This window comes from Podarcis filfolensis, assembly GCF_964270895.1.
Source record: "Podarcis filfolensis genome assembly, chromosome: 10".
Classification (NCBI taxonomy): domain Eukaryota; kingdom Metazoa; phylum Chordata; class Lepidosauria; order Squamata; family Lacertidae; genus Podarcis; species Podarcis filfolensis.
Genome location: NC_139612.1, coordinates 35,741,239 through 35,760,901, shown reverse-complemented (window position 1 = coordinate 35,760,901; position 19,663 = coordinate 35,741,239). Strand labels below are relative to the sequence as shown.

The window sequence follows — 19,663 nt, the reverse complement described above, 5'->3', positions numbered from 1 at the left end:
GTTGTTGCTTGTATTTATTTACTGATGATACTGCTTCATATATATTTGTTTCACTTAATTGTTCACCCGATCTGTTGTGAACCACCTAGGGCACAACTTTGTGGGAAAGTGGCAGACAGACAAACAGATGGTGATGCTAGCTGCCCTTGCTACAGAGTCTATGCAATACAGAAGAAAGAAAAGCACATGTCTGGTAGGAACACAGGTAGCTTTGTCATACCAAGTCATCCCTCTGGTCCATCACTGGTAGCAGCTCCCCATAATTTTAGACTAGGGATTTTTGCAGGGCAATATATGTCTGGAGATGTTATTATAGCCCATCGTTCAGACAAGAGATAGTAGGGAATTGCAGCCAATATATATTATGCTAGCTGAATTGAAGGCAAAATTATCACAGACACTACTACTAAATCATTTTCTAACAAATTTTTCCTTTACAATTGTGGCTCCGCTTTCATCAAAAGTAATCGGGGTGGGGGGGGCCAATTCTTCTTTTCACTGAGTTTATGGCTCTAACGTTACACTGCTCCTGTGTGCAGACCACTTGGAGAAATGGGTTCTTTTTCTTTCTTTATTTGCTTCCAGCCAATATATCATCACCAGAAGGAGAGGAGGGATCGGGACTAGGAGGCAAAACTGAAAGTTGGAATTGTTTGGCGAGATCCTGGGAAGCCTCTTCTGCCTCAGCAGAGGAAAAGAGATCAAACTGCTGAATTTTCAGGACAGGAGGAAAACGAACTGGGCCCAGCTGCTGCAGGCTGATTGGCACTGAGAAATCCAGAAAGGTGCATCAGCTGAAAAGCAACTCCTGCTGAGCAAAGGGCTGAAGCTGTTTTCTGTTGTGGTGACCCACTTTCAGAATTCTCTCCCCAAGGAAGCATTCCTGGCACCTATTTTTATGTCTTCTTGTCACTGAGTGAATATATTTTTATTTCCCCAACCTTTAATCATTTGAAGAGGCATTATCAGGAATATTGACAGTTTTTCCTGTGCTTTTCCTTTGTGTACTGAAGGATGAGAGTCAGAGGAATATACAGAGCCCAGTCAGTGTAGCAGTAACAGAACTTTGAACCAACAGCAGCTGGGAGAGAATTTAAAGCACCAGGAAGCAATGGGAATGTGAGGTCTATCTACTGGGGTAACATATTTGCTAAACATTTTAGGATTATTAATCTGGATCCAGATTTCACCTGCAGGTAGACCAGTTTGGCAAGTGAATGGGAATACCCACCTATCTATCACCTGGTTTCACCATGAAGTCAGGTGAAGTATCTTCATTTCCCAGTGTTGTTTTGATTTCAAATCAGGTGGGAAAAGAAAGTGGGATTTGCAGCATCAACTAATTGGTGGCTGCTTCAAATCCTGCTTTCTTTCCTGCAGGGGAAACAGAAGCAATACAGAAAGCCCTGCAAGCTAAGTTCCAATCAGTTGGTCGGTGCTTCCAGCAAGCCCCATTTGGGGCTGCATTCACTTTCTTAATAAGTAGAATGATGCATGTCTCTTTTTTTTCCAGTGGAAGAATAGTCAGATAATTCTCAGTTCCAAAATAAACCAAATAACTCAGTTTTGTGAGAACAGAAACTAGAAAAATAGTAAGAGGGGGCCCAAATGAAATTAGGAAGAGAATAAGTTAAATCACAGCCACTGGAGTCCATGGCCAAATGAGGAATGAATCCCAACTATTCCCAGCTGTAATGAGAAATTTACAGAAGAGCAAGAAGCTCCACATATCAATTGGCTTGAAAACAAAAACTTTATTCAGAAAGGTGGCTGTAAATGCACAGAACTCACCAGTTTGCCACCAGTGATCCAAAACCGGAACCTTGAAGATTTTCTTGCACCATTCTAACGTATCCACATCACAGCGTTCACCAGCTACAAAGAGTGTTCGGAACCTGTTTCAAATAAAGATTATTTTCAGCATGTCTCCGCAATATAAAAAAGATAAGCACGCTAAGGTAAGTGTTGTGTGCGTGCTTTGAAGAATAAGCTATGGACTTTCCCTGTTGATGAAGCTGATTTAACAGACGGCTGAAGAGAGCTCTGAGGTGACTAGCATGTGCTGCAGTTAGCAGAAATAGCTGCAACACTTCTTAGCTGAGAAAAATCCGTCGTAAAGTGGGTTCTCTTCCAGGGGCACGACTGAGACAGGGCATTTTTTCTGCTTGAATTGAAACAGAAACTTAGCAACCTCCTCCCCAAGAGCACAGAACCAAGACTGGCCAAGTTAATTTGGTGACGGAAGCAGAAAATCCCCCAAACTCCTCTCTGTGAGAGTAAAAACACAGTTTAAAAATTAAAAATGAATAACTAACCATTTGCTACCCTTTCAGGACATTCAATATCAGCTGCCTGAGTTGACTGCCCTACTCTTCCTAATGGTAGAACCAGCCCTACCCAGTGATTCATTGCAGTGCCAAATTCATTGTAAAAGGAGGATCTCCCCAGTGCAGGCTCTGAGAGGGGCAGAGAAAGGAGCATACAATAGGGAGGTTTCCACAAACTCTTCATGGTAGAATCCTGGGAGCTAAGCAGTAAATAAATAGGACCATAGACAGATATATGAGAAGTGACAATGGCATGTGTCTTGCAAATGGCAAAAGGCACTTGCAAATTATAAGGAGGGAGACACATAGGAAACCTGTCCATAAAATGGCAGAATAAAACAGAATATGTTATGTCAGCAACTGAACAGCTACAGATGAATTATGCAGAGGAGCTCCCATAAATATTTATTTTTTGTTTGTAGAACAATGCATACTAGGTTTAATGTGATAAAAGGCATGTTCAAACCTATGCAAGCCGGTCTCTTCTCTCCTTGCTACAGCATTTTGGCCTCTTCAGCACTTTATTTATAAGACAGGGTCACCCCATTGGCACTTTGGAAGCTACGCTTTAAGCTACCTCCACTCTGGTAAACAGAGATGCTGAGGAATCATTACTATTTAAGCAGCAAACAGTACAGTCATAAATAACATAGCCAGAATTCCCAGTATATCTTCTTCAGATTGTAGTATCTGTAATAACTAAATTCCACAACAAACATTCATAACTAAAAACAGCTGGCCTGTGATGCCTTAAACCAGGTGGGGAAACTATGGCCCTCCAGATGTTACTGGACTAAAGATCCCATGATCCCTGACTGTTGACCATGCTGGCTGGGGCTGAGGGGAGTTGGGAGTCCAACATCTGGAGGGCTTACAACTCCCCACCCTTGCCATAAAGGGTAACAAAATTTCTGGTATGAGGGCTAGTAGTTTGGGGTAAGTGTAATATTGGTGAGTATCTAAATAATGTGTGAACAAGGATTTATTTAGCCGAGGTTTTGTGAATGTACATTCAACACACTTTCACTTTATTGTTTGGAAATTACAGCTGAATCATTTTCCCCCTCAGGCTTTAATTGTCTGAGGACTGCAGGGTTTCTCATCTGAACATTTTTGTAAAAAACAGATGGTGAGTCATCATATGCAGCCCTATCCAGCGTGTGTTTATATGGGGGAGGGGAGAGAAAAGAGATTTCAGTGTAAAATAATGGGATATTTTAATTTTTAAGAGCAAGCCTGAGATATATTCCATTCGGAACCCACCTCTGGGGCTGCCAAACTACCAATTTTGATCATTTGTCAGTGCAAAAGCTCAAAAGGTCAAAACAGATTAGGCTCTGATGGCTGGTTACATCTTTCTCTTTCTTATAACAAATATTTTATGGTATTATTGTATTGGAAAGTCTTTATCTCCAAACTAGAATTTGAAGCCTACTTCATGTCATGATTTCCAATTCTGCTTTGTCAGCAAACCACGGCTTGTGCAAATCATAGTTCGACCTATTAATACGTCACAACACATGATGGGTTGCTCAAACTAGTAATGGAGGAAAGGAGGGAGAACACAAGCTTGAAACACTGCAATGATGGTTTGACCATTTGTATGTACCTATGGCCATAGGGAGCAGGTGGCGCTGTGGGTTAAACCACAGAGCCTAGGACTTGCCGATCAGAAGGTCGGCGGTTCGAATAGCAGTTCGAAAGCACGTCAAACTGCAAGTAGATAAATAGGTACCGCTACAGCGGGAAGGTAAACGGTGTTTCCGTGTGCTGCTCTGGTTTGCCAGAAGCGGTTTAGTCATGCTGGCCACATGACCCGGAAGCTGGACACCGGCTCCCTCGGCCAATAAAGCGAGATGAGTGCCGCAACCCCAGAGTCGGTCATGACTGGACCTAATGGTCAGGGGTTCCTTTACCTTTACTTATGGCCATAGTATATATGCACACACAAAACCTATTTGTTATAGCATCTTTACAGCTGGCTGAACTCAAGATATACACTTGGGGCTTATTTCCGATAGTGAGTAAAAACAGCTTCTGGCTTAATCTAAACTCACCTTGTCAGGCTGTGCTGTTTCCCCAAGTTAGCCTCAGGGTCCTGTTGACGGATTGCTCTAATTGCAGTCGGTGCAGTAAACAAGGCTACGACTCCATGCTCTGCGAGCACGCGGAAAAAAGCTCCAGCGTCTGGCGTTCCCACAGGCTTCCCCTACAAAGAGATTTGGGAGGTGTTTTTAAAGTTGTCGTTGGGTAAAAGTGTTCCATGAGTCTTTTGCGATTTGAGTCCTGAATGTAACAGTAGTTATCAACTTGTCAGCAGTGTATTCAAGCAACTGGTAAACTGCCTTTATACAACTAGAAGGAAAGCATCCATTTGCTGCTCCATTAAGGGCTCAGTTCCATCTTATGGTGTGCTCAGAAATGCACTACGTTCAGATACGAAATGTGTCTAAGATTTCAATTTCTTGGCTGTGTCAGCACCAATGTTTTCTTATTTATTCACTTACATTTCTGTTCTCCAAGACACTTAAGGGGGTGTATATAGCATCAACACCATCAACACCATTTTATCCTCACAAGGAGTTGTCTCTGAATTGTTCTGGTATGTGAGAAGTAAAACTAATCCTCCCTTGGCTATCTATACACAGTTCTTCGAAAACAAAGGAAAGCAACAAGGAATTAATATGGGATTAAACAGCCTGACCCACCGGGTTTTGCTGTCTTACAGGAGCAGATCCTTAACAAGCTGTGACTTCCTGCATCTCTGAACTCCGCTAGGAGACTAACAAACATAATTAGCTAGATGCAACATTCACTTTGCGGTCTGAACATACAGGAAAGCACCTGCTCAGACCACTGGCAGAACTTCATAGAAAGCTCTGAAAGTGGGGTTGATTCCCCATCCCTCATCCATACACAGTAAAACAGCACATATGGGATGAAGAGCTTCCACACCAAATTCCTTCCAGATATCTAGAAATAAAGAGGCTATTTTGTCTTGATATGTCTCCTATTGTAAGGATGGAGAGAAGGATGTGAAACTGGACAGAATGTGCACTTGAGAGAACAACTGTTGCAGGCAAGCAGCTTCCAGTTCACTACTCCTGCATATTGGAGCTTAATGTACTCAATCACCAGGCTGTGGGAGGAAGAAGACAACCAGGGGAAAAGATCACTGAACACCCATCCCAAAGCTTGCATCAAGCCTGGCTTAAAGATCAAGAACATGGTACTTCACAAATATGGATGTGAAGTCCAACGTAGCCTCCTTAGATGAAGCCAGGAATATATGTTCAAAAACGAGCCAATGCACCGACAGTAGACATTTCCTGCACATTGTATGCATGGGTTTTTAAAAGTAAACAGCAGGAATGAATGCCCCAGCTGAGACTGCAAACCCATAGTGGAGATGGGTGGTGGTGGTGGTGGTTTTAACTCTTTGCCACCTGCTGCGGTCAAAATCCTGATAGCCCACATGCACCCACTATTGGAAAAAGCTCCTATTCGTGCCAAAGAGTTAAAGCCTCCTACCACTCAAGACTTGATTCCAGGTTGGCTCTCAGTATGTACAGTTTAAACAAACCTCAGTTTCCCAGATTTGAATGCAATGGGAAGCTGTGGTTTTAGTTATAACCAGAAGCAAAGATTTCCATTCTCCTCCTCTAGCACACAGAAGACGAAAGGTCCTCAGGCTCACTGACTAACATAGTGGGAGGCTATGGCTTTCCGCTGCTTCCTGATCCAGGACAGCAAGTGACTTTCCAAGTTCTGCCTCCTTTGGATGGGCAGAGCTTCCCTGGCCATTTAAGAACCAGCTCAGTCCACACACTGTTCTTCTGCAGTCCACACACTGTTCTTCTGCAGAAAAACAGTCATGTCAAACCCATGCTAAACTTACATAACAGTAAAACATGCATTGGTGTTCTGTTTTTTGTTTTTTCCCCAGAATTCTCCGAGAGCTTATTTAGCCTATTAAATAACAGACATTAGAATAAACAGTCACCTCGTATAAAACCGTTGTATTCCCGTGCAAGAGAGGTCCGTAACAGATATAGGAATGGCCAACCACCCAGCCTAAATCAGATGCTGCCCACCAAACCTAAAAGAAAGAAAGATTTTATTTTTTTAAGTATAAGCAGTTCTTCATAAGCATGAACTAGGTGAGGCTGTCCCTGAGGTTGTTCCAGAAGCAGCAGCAAGTGCAAAATGCTGCAGCTTGACTGCTAATTGCATTGGAATATTGCTACCATATGACACCGTCCTGGAAAGACTCACACTGCCTATCAATTAGCTACCAGGTGTAGTGGGAGGTGCTGGCACTGGTGTTCAAAGCCCTATACAGCCTGGAGAGCTAAAATATTGTCTCACACTTTATATACCCAGCTGGTCACTGCACCACAGGGAAGGCCTTCTATAGATACCATGTAGGATTCAGGCCTTTAGTGTAGTGGCACCTACCCTTCTGTTACACATCAGACATGATCTCTGTTATCTTTCTGGCACCTACTAAATGCCTTCCTGTCCCAACAAGCCTTTTTCAATTCCAGTCTGAATCTCTGCAGTGCGCTTGAAATTGTTTTTAAATATGCTTTTTTAAAAAATTGTTAAATCACTTTGGGATATTTCACATGAAACAATTTACAAAATGAAAAATAAATCAATAGAAGTTACCTCTTTAGATTTAAGGCCGTATATAGCTGACATGCTCCAGTTTAACATAACGGCATAGCCACCTGTTGGTCGAACAACACCCTAAGTGAGAAGCAATGTGAAATTAAGATCATTTGTAAATAAATTATGCCCTGAAACTTCATCCCATAAGGAAAATTACTGTTTCCATAATTTAACTTTCTGAAGCAATTAGCAACTCTCCCCTTAGCTCCTAGGAACCCTTCAGAAGAGCAGAAATAGCCTTTACTTTTAGATTTTATCTCTGCAATGAGGGGGTGTGGAATGCTGTTCTTTTAAAATAAAAGTGACTGCTCTTTGCAATTTGGTTTATATCCTATATATTGTGCTGAAACCTGATAGATGCACTGCAGTAACCTAAGGCTCCTGACCCTAACGCACTTATAAAGAACATTACAAGATTTATGTTGAACCTCAGGTAACTGAATAAAAGCTAGCAGTTTTCAGTCCAAATACTACAGAGAACATACACGCTCAGATACTGATATTTTCAGAAGAGTTCTGCTTCAACCCTTCCAGATCTCACAGTCCACATGTGAGAACAGCAGAGGCTGGAAAATCCACGCATCTGGCTTGTCATGGTCTCCACTTGGGATTTCTCAGAGAGGGTAAAACTCACTACTTGCCTTTTCTTAGAACACTGTCCCTAGTTTTCCTGGTTTTGTATTACGGTACTTAACAGGATATGGCTTTGGATACTACAGGGAGCACGATTAGCCAGATACATAGCAGAGTGTCTTGCACATCTAAGTTGGCACTGCTTCATTCATGGGATACGGACACATTTATTTCCTCAGTAGGCTAAGGTCTTCCCTCAGAGGTAGGCACAGAGGAAAGAGACCTTTTTGGCTATGGCATCTCACTCGTAGTCCTCTTCCCAGCAAGGTTTTCCTGGCACTTACGCTCAGGTTTTTCTCTTTTTTCTTTTCAAAGGTGCCAGGCAAAAGCACCCCCCTGCTCCCCAAGCTTTTAGTCTCTGATGTACTTTTTCCATCCGCTGTGTTTACTTTCAGAAATGCCTTCCACTGTTTATGGTGTTCCTATTACTTACTGTAAACCTTAGTGGGGAATTCTGAATCAAAGGGCAGTATAGGAATGGCTTAAATTAAATAAATAAAACTATCTGCCCCCCCCCCCCCGATCCCTGCATGAGATGGTGAGAAGCCTCACCAGCCACTTGTGCGAGTCATTTGCAAATACGGCTGCTGATGCTTCTTGTTAACTAAGGCTTAAGGTGGGGGACTCTCCTCAGCCTGAGTGCCACTTCTGTGGAAAATCCCAAGGACCAGAAAGGAGGGCCAGGAGGGCAGCACTACGCTTCTGGGCCTGACGTTCCTCACACCTAATCTCAGGCCATTCTCCATCTCTCCTCATGGACCATTTGCTAGCAATCCCTTTCCTCATCTAGTCTATTCAAGTTAGCTATATGCTGCTGTAAACATTCCTCTTGCTTCTTGTTTATGTGTGAGAATCTATCTTTTGATGTTGCTTCTTCCCACACGCTATTCCATATATTTCATGTGGTTTATTTCATCTGCTTCATCGATTTCATCCAAATGCCATCACGACACAGAAGCTTAGTTCTTTGATCTTATCCTGATCCAGCACAACACAGGACAAAAAAAAAAAAAAAAAGCTGTGTGGTGTCATCTGGGGAGAATCAAGAGAATCTGAAGATCAGAGACACAGTGGAGCTACCTAGGATCTTCAAGGTGAACTGCTGCAAGGTGCAGCAGCAGGCTGGGAATACTTTGGTTGGGAAGAAAAATCCAAGTGGCTCAAATATTCACTGACAACACCGCTTCAGACATTAAAAGTGATGTTGGAGTAATGAAATACGATTAAAGTCAGCTCCAACAACACTAATCTTTTATGAGTGCTAAGCTCTGGGAAAACATTTTCAGCCTTTTAATTAAATTCTCCCTCATGTGGAATAGAGCATAATTTGGTCACAGATACTGAAAGGCAGGGCCTACCTTGGGGGTGCCAGTTGTTCCTGATGTATACAGAATATAAAGTGGATGGTCCGAAAGGACAGGGACACAGTCACATGGCTTTGCTTTCGCCATTTCTTCATGCCAGTCCAGGTCACGCCCTGGTTTAAGAGCAACATCTCCCTGCGTGTCAAGAGACAGAGCACTGCAACCATTTAAACTGGATTTAACAACAAGAAGAAAGGCTCAGAAATAATTAGCTGTTCCTTGTGGAGCACCAAATATATGCCTGATTTCTCTACCACATGACTTTTAGCAGCTGTACTGAAACTTACAAAATTATAAGCTTTAAACAAGTAAAGCAATAGAGGTTTTGCCACAGAGAAAAATAAGTGTTACTTAAGTATCGTAAAAATGAAATGTTCCAATTAAATATTCAGGGAAATTATGAAGTCAGAGAAGGAAGGGAATAGTCCAAGAAAGTGTGTCAAAGTATTTGCTGTAACTCTACCATGTTAGGGCGGCTATAAACCAGAACTTTGTCAGGTTGGTGCTCTATCATCTCCAACGCTTTCTCTAAAAGTGGTATGTATTCGACTTTTCTTCCAGGTTCTATTCCAAAAGTTGCCGTTACAACCAGTTTGGGCTAAAAGAAGAGAGAGAGCTTTATCAGTTAAAATATTATTTTCGAAACGGGCAATATCATCATGGGTCTTTGGGTTGTTTCACAAGTTACTTTGAGATTAGGCTAGGGAATGAGGAGCCCCACCTCCAATTCCTGTAAATAACCATATTCCAGTCAGATCCCTAAGCTGTTCCTGAGAACTGGGATCCAATACAAACAACACCTCCCTTAAAGGTAAAGGTAAAGGGACCCCTGACAGTTAAGTCCAGTCGCGAACAACTCTGGGGTTGCGGCGCTCATCCTACAACTCCCATGATCCCTAGCTAGCAGGACCAGTGGTCAGGGGTGATGGGAATTGTAGTCTCAAAACATCTGGAGGGTCGAGGTTGAGGAAGCCTGCTTTACAGGCCAAGGGAGCCGGCGTTTGTCCGCACTGCAGATCATGTGGCCAGCATGACTAAGCCGCTTCTAGTGCAATGGAACACCGAAACCAGAGCAGTGTAGGGAAACACCATTTACCTTCCCGCCAGAGCAGTACCTATTTAATCTACTTGCACTTTGGGGGTACTTTTGAACTGCTAGGTTGGCAGGAGCTGGGACCAAGCAACAGGCGCTCACCCCATTGTGGGAATTCGAACCGGCAACCTTCTGATCGGCAAGCCCAAGGCTCAGTGGTTTAGACCACAGTGCCACCCACGTCCCTGCCTTACCCAGTCCTAAAACCACAAGCTCACCACTAATACACGGATACACCACACTTCACACTGCTTCTTCTATCTATCAAATGTGAAAACCTGATATACCATTTGTGTGTAGACATTTCTTTCTTGTTAAGAGAATAAATTATTTTACATGGACACCGGGTGACTATTAAAATGAAAGTTCAGTATGCATTTCCTTGAAAACATTTCCTTGAAGTGGGAAGGAGGAGGGAAGCTTTAAAATATATTTGTTTTATAACCTATGTAAATACATATAAAGAAAATATATTTGTTTTATAACCTATGTAAATACATATAAAGAAAATGTATTTGTTTTATAACCTCTGCCCCACGTAAATATAAGTTTCTGAAGTGTTTGTGCTATGAAAGATGTACAAATAACCTGTGATGACTAAAGAGGCTGTTGAGAAAGAGAAAGAGAAATAGCTGGGAGAAGTTTTGTACTTTCTCTTTCTCTCTCTTTTTAACCACTCATGAAACATTACAAAGAGGTGTCAAGACTGAACCTCACCACCTAGTGGATTTCATCGAAATAGCGGGTTTAGAAAAGGATGAGGTGAGCTGCCATCTTGGTTCCTCTGTGTCTTCAATCCATTCCCCCCAAGTGGCCAGCTGTTGGTTGCACTTGTGGGGAAAGAGTGCTTGACCTACTTTCTGGAGAAGGGGCAAGTGAGCAAATTCCCATTAGAAACAGAAGGGCATGATGACAAGTGAGGAGCAGTTTGCTTGACCACTGTGTGCCTGACACTCTCCTTTACTGGCAGCAAGCAGAGACTGCATGTCTTTGAAGACTGGAGAATGTGTCATTTTGTCAAAAAAAAATTCCACAGAACTACAATGAGAAACTGTCTGCCTATTTATGCCAAAACTTTTCCAATTTGAAAATAAAGAATTATCATGTATTCCCTTTTTATAGAAAAGGTAATCAACATTATTGGTGGAATGGTTCCAAGTACTTGCATTTTACTGCCAAAATTTCATTATCCCCATCAACTGGAAAATTTCAAGGATTCCTTTAAACACTATACCCTTTTTATTTTTTTTAAAAAAAACTATTAAAGGGAGGCATTTCTTAACCATAGTCACATAAAACTAAAGACACATGACAGCCTGTTCAGTGTATTGCAACAGATAAAAGAAAAACCTACACTTCAATTCCACATCTTTAATCACTGTTCGCCTTTTAGACTTCCAATAACCTGACAAGACTAACAATGATCTAGGGTGGGCTTTTGTGATATTCCCATAGCTATTTAAAATTCAAGATAAACCACCGGAAAACTGATATGATGTGTGTGCTACTCTGGAGCAGAATGGGAAAATAATTATTTTTATTAGCAAGAGTGAATGTGTACTCACCTCTTTAAAACGAGCACCGTGACTAAAGAATTTGAACAAATAATTATGAACAAGGAAAGAAAGAGGCAGCAGAAATAGTGTAAATGAAGTCCTGTAACTGATGCTGAGGAGATTTATTCTCCTGCAATGCCTGAAAGGAGGTTTGTTTCCCTTCATTCCTCTCCTTACACTGGTATCACTTGCAAACACCATATCAGTAAGAGAAAAGCAAGAATTAGCCAGAGCAAAGTCAGCCATAAGCTGGCAAACGTTGACTGAAAAGCAGTCACTTGTAACGGAGCTCTTTCTTGTTAATATTGCAATAGCTGAACCACACTGTGAAAGGTAGACAGTATGGGGGAACATCCATTATGGCACCTGAAGACATTCTAATGCAGCCGTGACCATCAGATGTTTTGGACTACGACTCCTACCGTCCCTGGCCATTGGCCAATCTGGTTGGGGCTGATGGGAGTTTTAGTCAACAACATCTGAAAGGCACCATGTTGGCTACCCCTGCTCTAGAGTGGAGCCACATCTAGCATTTTTGATGACTTTCTGAATGTATTAGGTGCAGGGATGCCAACAGGATTTCCTGGGCCCAGTACACTATAGGTAGACTGGGGCCCCTGGCCCATTCCCCATCCCGTAAGGTAAAGGTAAAGGACCCCTGGATGGTTAAGTCCAGTCAAAGTTGACTATGGGGTTGCGGCACTCATCTTGCTTTTGGGCCGAGGGAGCTGACGTTTGTCCACAGACAGCTTTCTGGGTCATGTGGCCAGCATGACTAAACCGCTTCTGGCACAATGGAACACTGCGACGGAAACCAGAGCGCATGGAAATGCCATTTACCTTCCCGCCTAGTAATCTACTTGCACTGACGTGCTTTTGAACTGCTAGGTTGGCAGGAGCTGGGACAGAGCAACGGGAGCTCACTCCATCATGGGGATTCGAACCACCAACCTTCTGGTTGGTGAGCCCAAGAGGCTCAGTGGTTTGGACCACAGCGCCACCCACATCCTTTCCCCATCCCCTATCCCCACCCATCTATTGATGACTGCTGCCTATGTACATATACAGTGGTACCTCGAGTTACAAATGCCTCAGGTTACAAATGCTTCAGGTTACAAACCTGGAAGAGTTACCTCGCGTTGAGAACTTTGCCCCAGGATGAGAACGGAAATCGTGTGCCTGTGGCACAGTGGCAGCAAGAGGCCCCATTAGCGAAAGCACGCCTCTAGTTAAGAATAGTTTCAGGTTAAGAACGGACCTCCGGAACAAATTAAGTTCATAACTAGAGGTACCACTGTATTAACTTAACCTACCCTATTTCACAGAGCTGTTACACATATAAAAAGGGGGACAGGGTAAATATTACAACCTTGAGCTCCTGAGTGAAAAAACAAGTATATGCCACACTCTGCAAAGTTGCACTATGGAACACATCCCCACAGGCTATAGTGCAATGGCCACCAGCTTGGGTGGCTTTAGAAGAAGGTGAGACAAGTTCATGGATGAGGCCGTCAGTGGCAACTAGACACTCCGGCTATTGTCGGCCCGCACAGCTGCTTCTGAATAGCAGTTGCTGGAAACCTTAGGAGGCGAGACAGCTATTGCATCCAGGTCCTGGGGCCTGATCCAGGAAGGCCCTTCTTTTGGATTACCATTCACAGATCATGTAAATAAAGCCAGAAAAGCAGCTTCCTACAGTGTTCCAGTGTCCTGATGTTTACAACAAAATACCTAAACAAACAAAATGGTGATCCTAATACTATGCAAAAAAACCCCCAAACCCTCAAATGATGTGCAGTTTCACAGCTTTAGTGTCTGAACGACCAACTCTCACCCTAGCCTACCTCACAGGGCTGGTGTGAAGATAAAAGCGGGCAGTGAAAGACAAAGTACAGAGCCTTGAGCTCCTGGGAGTAAAACTGTGAGACAAATATACAACAAGCAACAAGTACCGTACTTTCCGCTCCATTGGACGCAGTTTTTCCCCTCCAAAAACTGAGGGGAAATGTGTGTGCGTCCTATGGAGTGAATGCAGGCTTGTGCCATAGCCGCGCGCAACCCCTCCAGCAGGGAGACAGCAGGGAGAGGCTGCACGGGCTATGGCTTCTTTAGCTCCACACAGCCTCTCCCGGCAGGGAGGGATTGCGCGGGGCTAAAGAGGAAGCCAAAACAGCCAGCCCGATCCATCCCGCTCGCTGCCTTGGCTTGTGCCATAGCCGCGCACAACCCCTCCGGCAGGGAGAGGTTGTGCGCAGCCTGTACGCTGCTCTTTGGGGCTGGGGGGGGGGAGATTTTTTTATTGATTTCCCCGTCTAAAAACTAGGTGCACCCTATGGTCCGGTGCGCCCTATGGTGCGAAAAATACGGTATATGCAATTTCACAGCTTGCAACCCATTTTGCCCACCTTGATAAACAAAAAAGTATCCTGGTGTTAAGTACAGTCTTATAGAAATGTTAACAAGCTACAGCTGTAAGGTGTTTACTGATTCACCTTGTATTTTATATTTTTGTTTATGGTTAACAGTGTTTTAATAAATAATAGCCCTGTGATAACAAGCAGACCAGCAATGGGGACATGGAAACTTGGGGGGGACTGCAAGAGCACCATTTTTCCCAGTAGGAAGGAAGCCTTGTTTATTTCAAGGAAATTATTTCTAAGTAAAACATACCAAAGCCAGTCAATTGTGTTTTACTCTATAAAGGCACCACACTTGGGAAGTGAATGAAATAATTTGGACACAGCAGAAATTGCTAAACAAACATACCCCAGTTATCTTCCTCCATCCAGCATCAGGCTAGCAGCAAGGAGCCTCTCCTGATTTTTCTGCTGCTCTGGGAGGGCTCTCCCAAGTCCCAGGTGAAACTGCTCAGCATTTCTTGCTCTGAGCACTTAGCAACAGAGATTAAGTGTCCTTACTAATGGTGCTGCCTGCTGAGTGCTGAAGCATTAGAGCTGCCCCCATGTTTTGTGTTCCAAGTTTCTTCAGAAATATCCAATTGACTTACTTTCTTTTTTTAATGAAAACGAAGAGGCTGGGGTCCCTGCTGACCTAGGGTCCTAAATCCTGCCACTTCTACCCACCTGTCAGCAGTCCTGATTAGAAATGTCAGCTCCTTAGGAAAAGGTCAGTTCTGAGGCTGAAAACACTATCATTAGAGCGATTCAATTCCTGCTTAAAAGCAAAAAAGTCTATAAAAGCTACCAAGCCTCAAAAAACCTCTGACTGGACTGACTGCAAAAAATGAAAATAAAAATCACAATATCATCATCATCATGAAATAAAAATAAAAATAGTATTTTCATTTACAAGGCTTTCCTTCCACGGTTGACTAGGGAGTAGCACAGCAGTGGGGCAGATGATGTGCAAGGTTACTTGCCAGCTTTCATTTATTACAAGACCCATTTCACTTCACCTCTCCCATACTCGAGCAAAATTAATTGTTACCTTGGCATGATCAATGCGACTTGAAAGCTCTTTTGAAGCAAATCCGCCGAAAATGAGACTATGTATGGCTCCTATTCTTGCACACGCCAGCATTGTGTACATCGTCTGTGGAATCATTGGCATGTAGATGACAACACGGTCTCCCTTCTTCACACCGTGGCTCCTCATGACACCAGCTAGCTTGGAAACCTGAGCAGGCAACAGTTTAAAGTTATATGGAGGTTGCTCACATAGTACTAGTGCCAGATTCCAGGGGGGCTTCAACACAATGGCGCCGATGGACCCCCATCCCCTATGTACTTTATCCCCTTTAATGCAGCCATACTTTGTTCTTCTTCTGCCATTGCTGTCACAGCAACACCACCACTTAGCAACCTGCAAACTGCGCCAGTGAGTGATGTTTTAGCAGCAGGTAGGCAGCGGTGACACTTTGGAATGAAAGACAACCTCTACTCCAAACCACAGGTGCTGGCCGCCATTTAATTTCCCCAAGATGTAATGCCTCTTGGCCCACAGATCTATGCATTCTATAGATTTGCATTTTGGGTGAATTAAAATGGCAGGTGACCACCACCAATGGAAGCTTGCTTGGTTCCTATTCTAAAGTGGCACCACTGCCCACCCACTATTAAACAGGCTGCCCAAGGCTTTGGTGAGGAGAATGAGGGGACTCCTCAGCCACAGGGGCCCTTGGTCAGTGCCTAACTGCTGGCACAAGGCCTGTATTCACATGATGTGTTCTATGAGAGTGAGAGTATAAGAGCATGAGACTCTTAATCTCAGGGTTATGGGCTGGTGTCCCACATTGGGCAAAATATTCCTCCATTTCAGGGACTTCAACTAGATGATCCACATGGTCCCTTCCAACTCTATGATTCTATGACTGTTCTTTTATTAAAACGACCAAAATGTGGCTATCCCCCAAAAACAGTTTATGGAAAAACATTCAAGATAAATAACGTTTCACTCTTAAATAAAGAAAATGCTGCATAAATCTACCACAAGCAATTAGTAAAGCATGATAATTCAGTGTATACCACTTGAAACGACACAATCAAAAACTGAGGCAAGGTATGGGGGGAAACGAAGATTTGCATCAGTTAACTTGGGATAAACAAGAAATTAAAAGTTGGTATTCCTTTATTCCGTAAAGACAAACCACAACCAAAAGTAAGCTCTAATCAAAATGCTATTAGTAAAAGGTGCATTAGAAACACACGAATAAATTTCACTCATGAGCTACTCCATTTTATTAGAAATGTGTGCGGTATAACATTTAATTATCATGTTTGGCAAGTTGCACTTTTTAGCAAGTAAGATAAAGCTATGTTAAATAAACCCAGATAGGCATGTGCCCCGAGTATAATAATATTTATGAGACTATACCAAATCCTGCCAATGTCACATGAGCTCCTCATTCCAAACTAGTTACTTGGCTCCATGTTTCCCACCCCCAATTTCATACTAGTTCTAGCCAAATAAATCTAATAGGACAATAAGTGCACCCTTTCTGAAATCAATCCATTCGGGTGTCATGCTAAATCATAGTTTAGCGTGATAAGAATGAGCCACACCAAGAGGGAAAGGCTGTGGCTCAGTGGCAAAGCATCTGCTTTGCATGCAGAAAGTCCTGGGTTCAATCTTCACCATCTCCAGGTAAAGCTGCACCTTGCCTGAAACCCTGAAGCTGCCAGTCAGTGTAGACAATACTGAGTTAGGGAGACAGAGGATCTGACTGTGTAAAGCAGCTTCTCCTCCTCCTAAATATCAAGGTGCAGGAAATTAAATTTCAATTAACGGTATACATGTGGCAGGTATCAATGCAGCCACTAGGATCAAGTTAATGCGAACCGTGGTTCATAAAACATTTGGTGGAAGATAAGCAAGCCAAAGTAAGTTGTATCAGGCGTATGCAAAGAATTGCCCTCAAAGGAAGTAAATTAATTGTGATTATAACCTCCTATCTAGTTGGAAGATTCAAAAAGCAGATGTTGTTCAGCTAAAGCAGGAAAGCTTTGCAGATCAGGATGCTGAAAGTGAGAGGCAGGGTGCTAATGGAGTTCTGGAAAATGCAAGGGGTAGCACTTTTGCTGTGAAAATCTAGGAGCTAGTCTGCAACAACCATTTCTGACTCCAGCCTAATTATGCGTTTTCTTGCTTCCTGTGCAGCTTTTTTCCAACTGAGTTGTGATGTGTAAGAAATGCACTCTGGCAAAAAAAAAAGTGTGGTGCTGTTGTTTTTAAGACTATAGTGCTTCTTATACAGAATATGATTGTTGTCATTATAGGAGAGGGCCCGTGAGTAAAGGAGATGCAAGAAATTTTGGATGGACAGCAACCCAATTGGAAGTTGACATATATGCATACAGTGGTACCTCTGGTTACGTACTTAATTTGTTCCGGAGGTCCGTTCTTGACCTGAAACTGTTCTTAACCTGAAGCACCACTTTAGCTAATGGGGCCTCCCGCTGCCGCCGCGGCACCGGAGCACGATTTCTGTTCTCATCCTGAAGCAAAGTTCTTAACCCGAGGTACTATTTCTGGGTTAGCGGGCTCTGTAACCTGCGTATGTAACCTGAAGCGTATGTAACCCGAGGTACCACTGTATCAGTTTTGAAAAGAGCACATGTGGTAACATGGCTATATTTGCAGCTTTCCTGCTTTTTTTGTGCAGCTCAGTGTGCACTGACCCATTATTTTAGCTCTAGTTTGCGTCTCAAAACACTGAGCAGAAGAGTCTCAATAACCGGGGGGCGGGGGGGGGGGTTGGGGTGAAAGGCCTGAAGCCCAATCCATAGCTCTGCAGCTTTTGTCACTGGCGTAATAGAAACGCTACATAGAGGAAATGATAGCATTTCTGAAATACTGATTCTGTCAGGCACATGTTTCCTCGTGTATAGCAAACTGGTGATCCAGTGGTGCCGTAGGCTTATGTTACGAACCATCAAAACAGGCCCATTCAATTACGGGAGGTTGCAATTTTGCACACGTTCAGGAAGAGGGTGGAACAGAATGGGGGGGCTAACAGGATGGGGCGGGTTTAAGTGCACTCCGCTGACACGCATGGTGAGTCCAGTTTGATTAAATTGTATAATTTGACATTGGAACAATTGGCATTAATAATTGTATTCATTGGTTAAAAATGGTATTGTTATAATGAGGCTGCTGTTGGAACGATATTGGAAAATCAATAAAAATGTATTTTTTAAAAAAGGGGGAAAGAAAATGTGGTTTGTATAGGCTGAAAATGTGTGTTTTATTTATGTTGAAAAGGAGATCAGGAAAAAGAGAGAAGAAATAAAATGATTTCCTCCCCCAGAAAGGTTTGTTGTTTAAAAAGGGTATTTTAAAACATACTTTTGTCGAGTAATGCTATTTAACGTGATCTCTTGCTCTCTTTTTGTAACAGTTCAGGTAATTTTCAACACACAAACGAGTTGACGCAATGCCATGCTTTGACAACTAACCTTTAAATCCTTTCTTGGCTGCCAATCCCTAAGGATCATGTAATTACAAAGGAAAAGGCTTCCTCATGTCACCTTACTAACTTAGGAAGTGCTACAGTCAATTTGCAGCTGTAAAACATCTCTTTCCACAAAACCTAAATTAGGGGGGGGGGAACCATAAACATTCTATGCAGCTCAGAATGCGGTGGACAGCTGAAATAAACAAAACGGCTGTTGTTTTAAATGAATAATACCAGTACAATTTCAGAGCTGAGCATAACCTGAAATGAAATTGTATAGACTGACTATCATATTTTATAAATAATCCACCCCTTTACATTACATATTTATCATAGATTTATCATAACCAACGAAGACAGAAGAGCAAAACAAGCCGTCTAACGATAATTTACTGGCTGATTTAAGATTTCTTCATCTCACTTTCCATTAGCAAAGTGGCACCTGAGACAGTACCAAACATCTTCATCTTTATCGTGACACAGCAATGCTGTGGTGGTGGTGGTGGGAGATATTTGTTACAAAGCTGCTGCCTCTCCGTAAACCTTGCTGGATCACTGTAGCAGGGCAAGAGGTGAGGGTGTTTTTTTCTTATGCCTTTACATTTTTTATGGGGGGAAAAGTCAGTGGGAGGGAACTGAGGACAGTGGTACCTTGGTTCTCAAACTTAATCCATTCCGGAAGTCCATTCCAAAACCAAAGTGTTACAAAACCAAGGTGCACTTTCCCATAGAAAGTAATGCAAAATGGATTAATCCGTTCCAGACTTTTAAAAACAACCCCTAAAACAGCAATTTAAAATGAATTTTACCCTCTAACAAGACCATTGATCCATAAAATGAAAGCAATAAACAATGTACTGCAGTCACACAATCAATCAGTAGCTGAACTGGGTTCCACACAGTCACAAAAACAAAACAAAAAAGAGCCACAAAAATGCAAAATAAAAAGCAAAAACAGACAGACCTCAGAGTAACACTCAAAACAGAAGTGTGGCACTCAAAACGGAACACGTTCGGCTTCTGAGAAAAGTTTGCAAACCAGAACACTTACTTCAGGGTTTGCAGTGTTTGGGTTCCAAGTTGTTTGAGTACCAAGGCGTTTG

At 42.8% G+C, this 19,663-nt stretch overlaps 1 protein-coding gene across 8 annotated transcripts in view; it reads right to left on the bottom strand.

The window, feature by feature from the left end:
* Positions 1-19,663, bottom strand: part of ACSS3 (acyl-CoA synthetase short chain family member 3) — a 65,098-nt gene that overhangs the window by 35,723 nt on the left and 9,712 nt on the right. For 7 of the 8 annotated variants that reach the window (XM_083573354.1, XM_083573352.1, XM_083573353.1 and 4 more), the window contains exons 3-9: positions 15,095-15,283; positions 9,462-9,596; positions 8,993-9,133; positions 6,999-7,079; positions 6,331-6,426; positions 4,385-4,536; positions 1,792-1,895 (exon numbers count right to left, since the gene is read on the bottom strand). In XM_083573354.1, coding sequence (XP_083429480.1) covers positions 1,792-1,895; positions 4,385-4,536; positions 6,331-6,426; positions 6,999-7,079; positions 8,993-9,133; positions 9,462-9,596; positions 15,095-15,283 — 898 coding nt within the window. The remainder of the gene's footprint in view (positions 1-1,791; positions 1,896-4,384; positions 4,537-6,330; positions 6,427-6,998; positions 7,080-8,992; positions 9,134-9,461; positions 9,597-15,094; positions 15,284-19,663) is intronic. The other variant, XM_083573355.1, reaches the window with a different exon arrangement.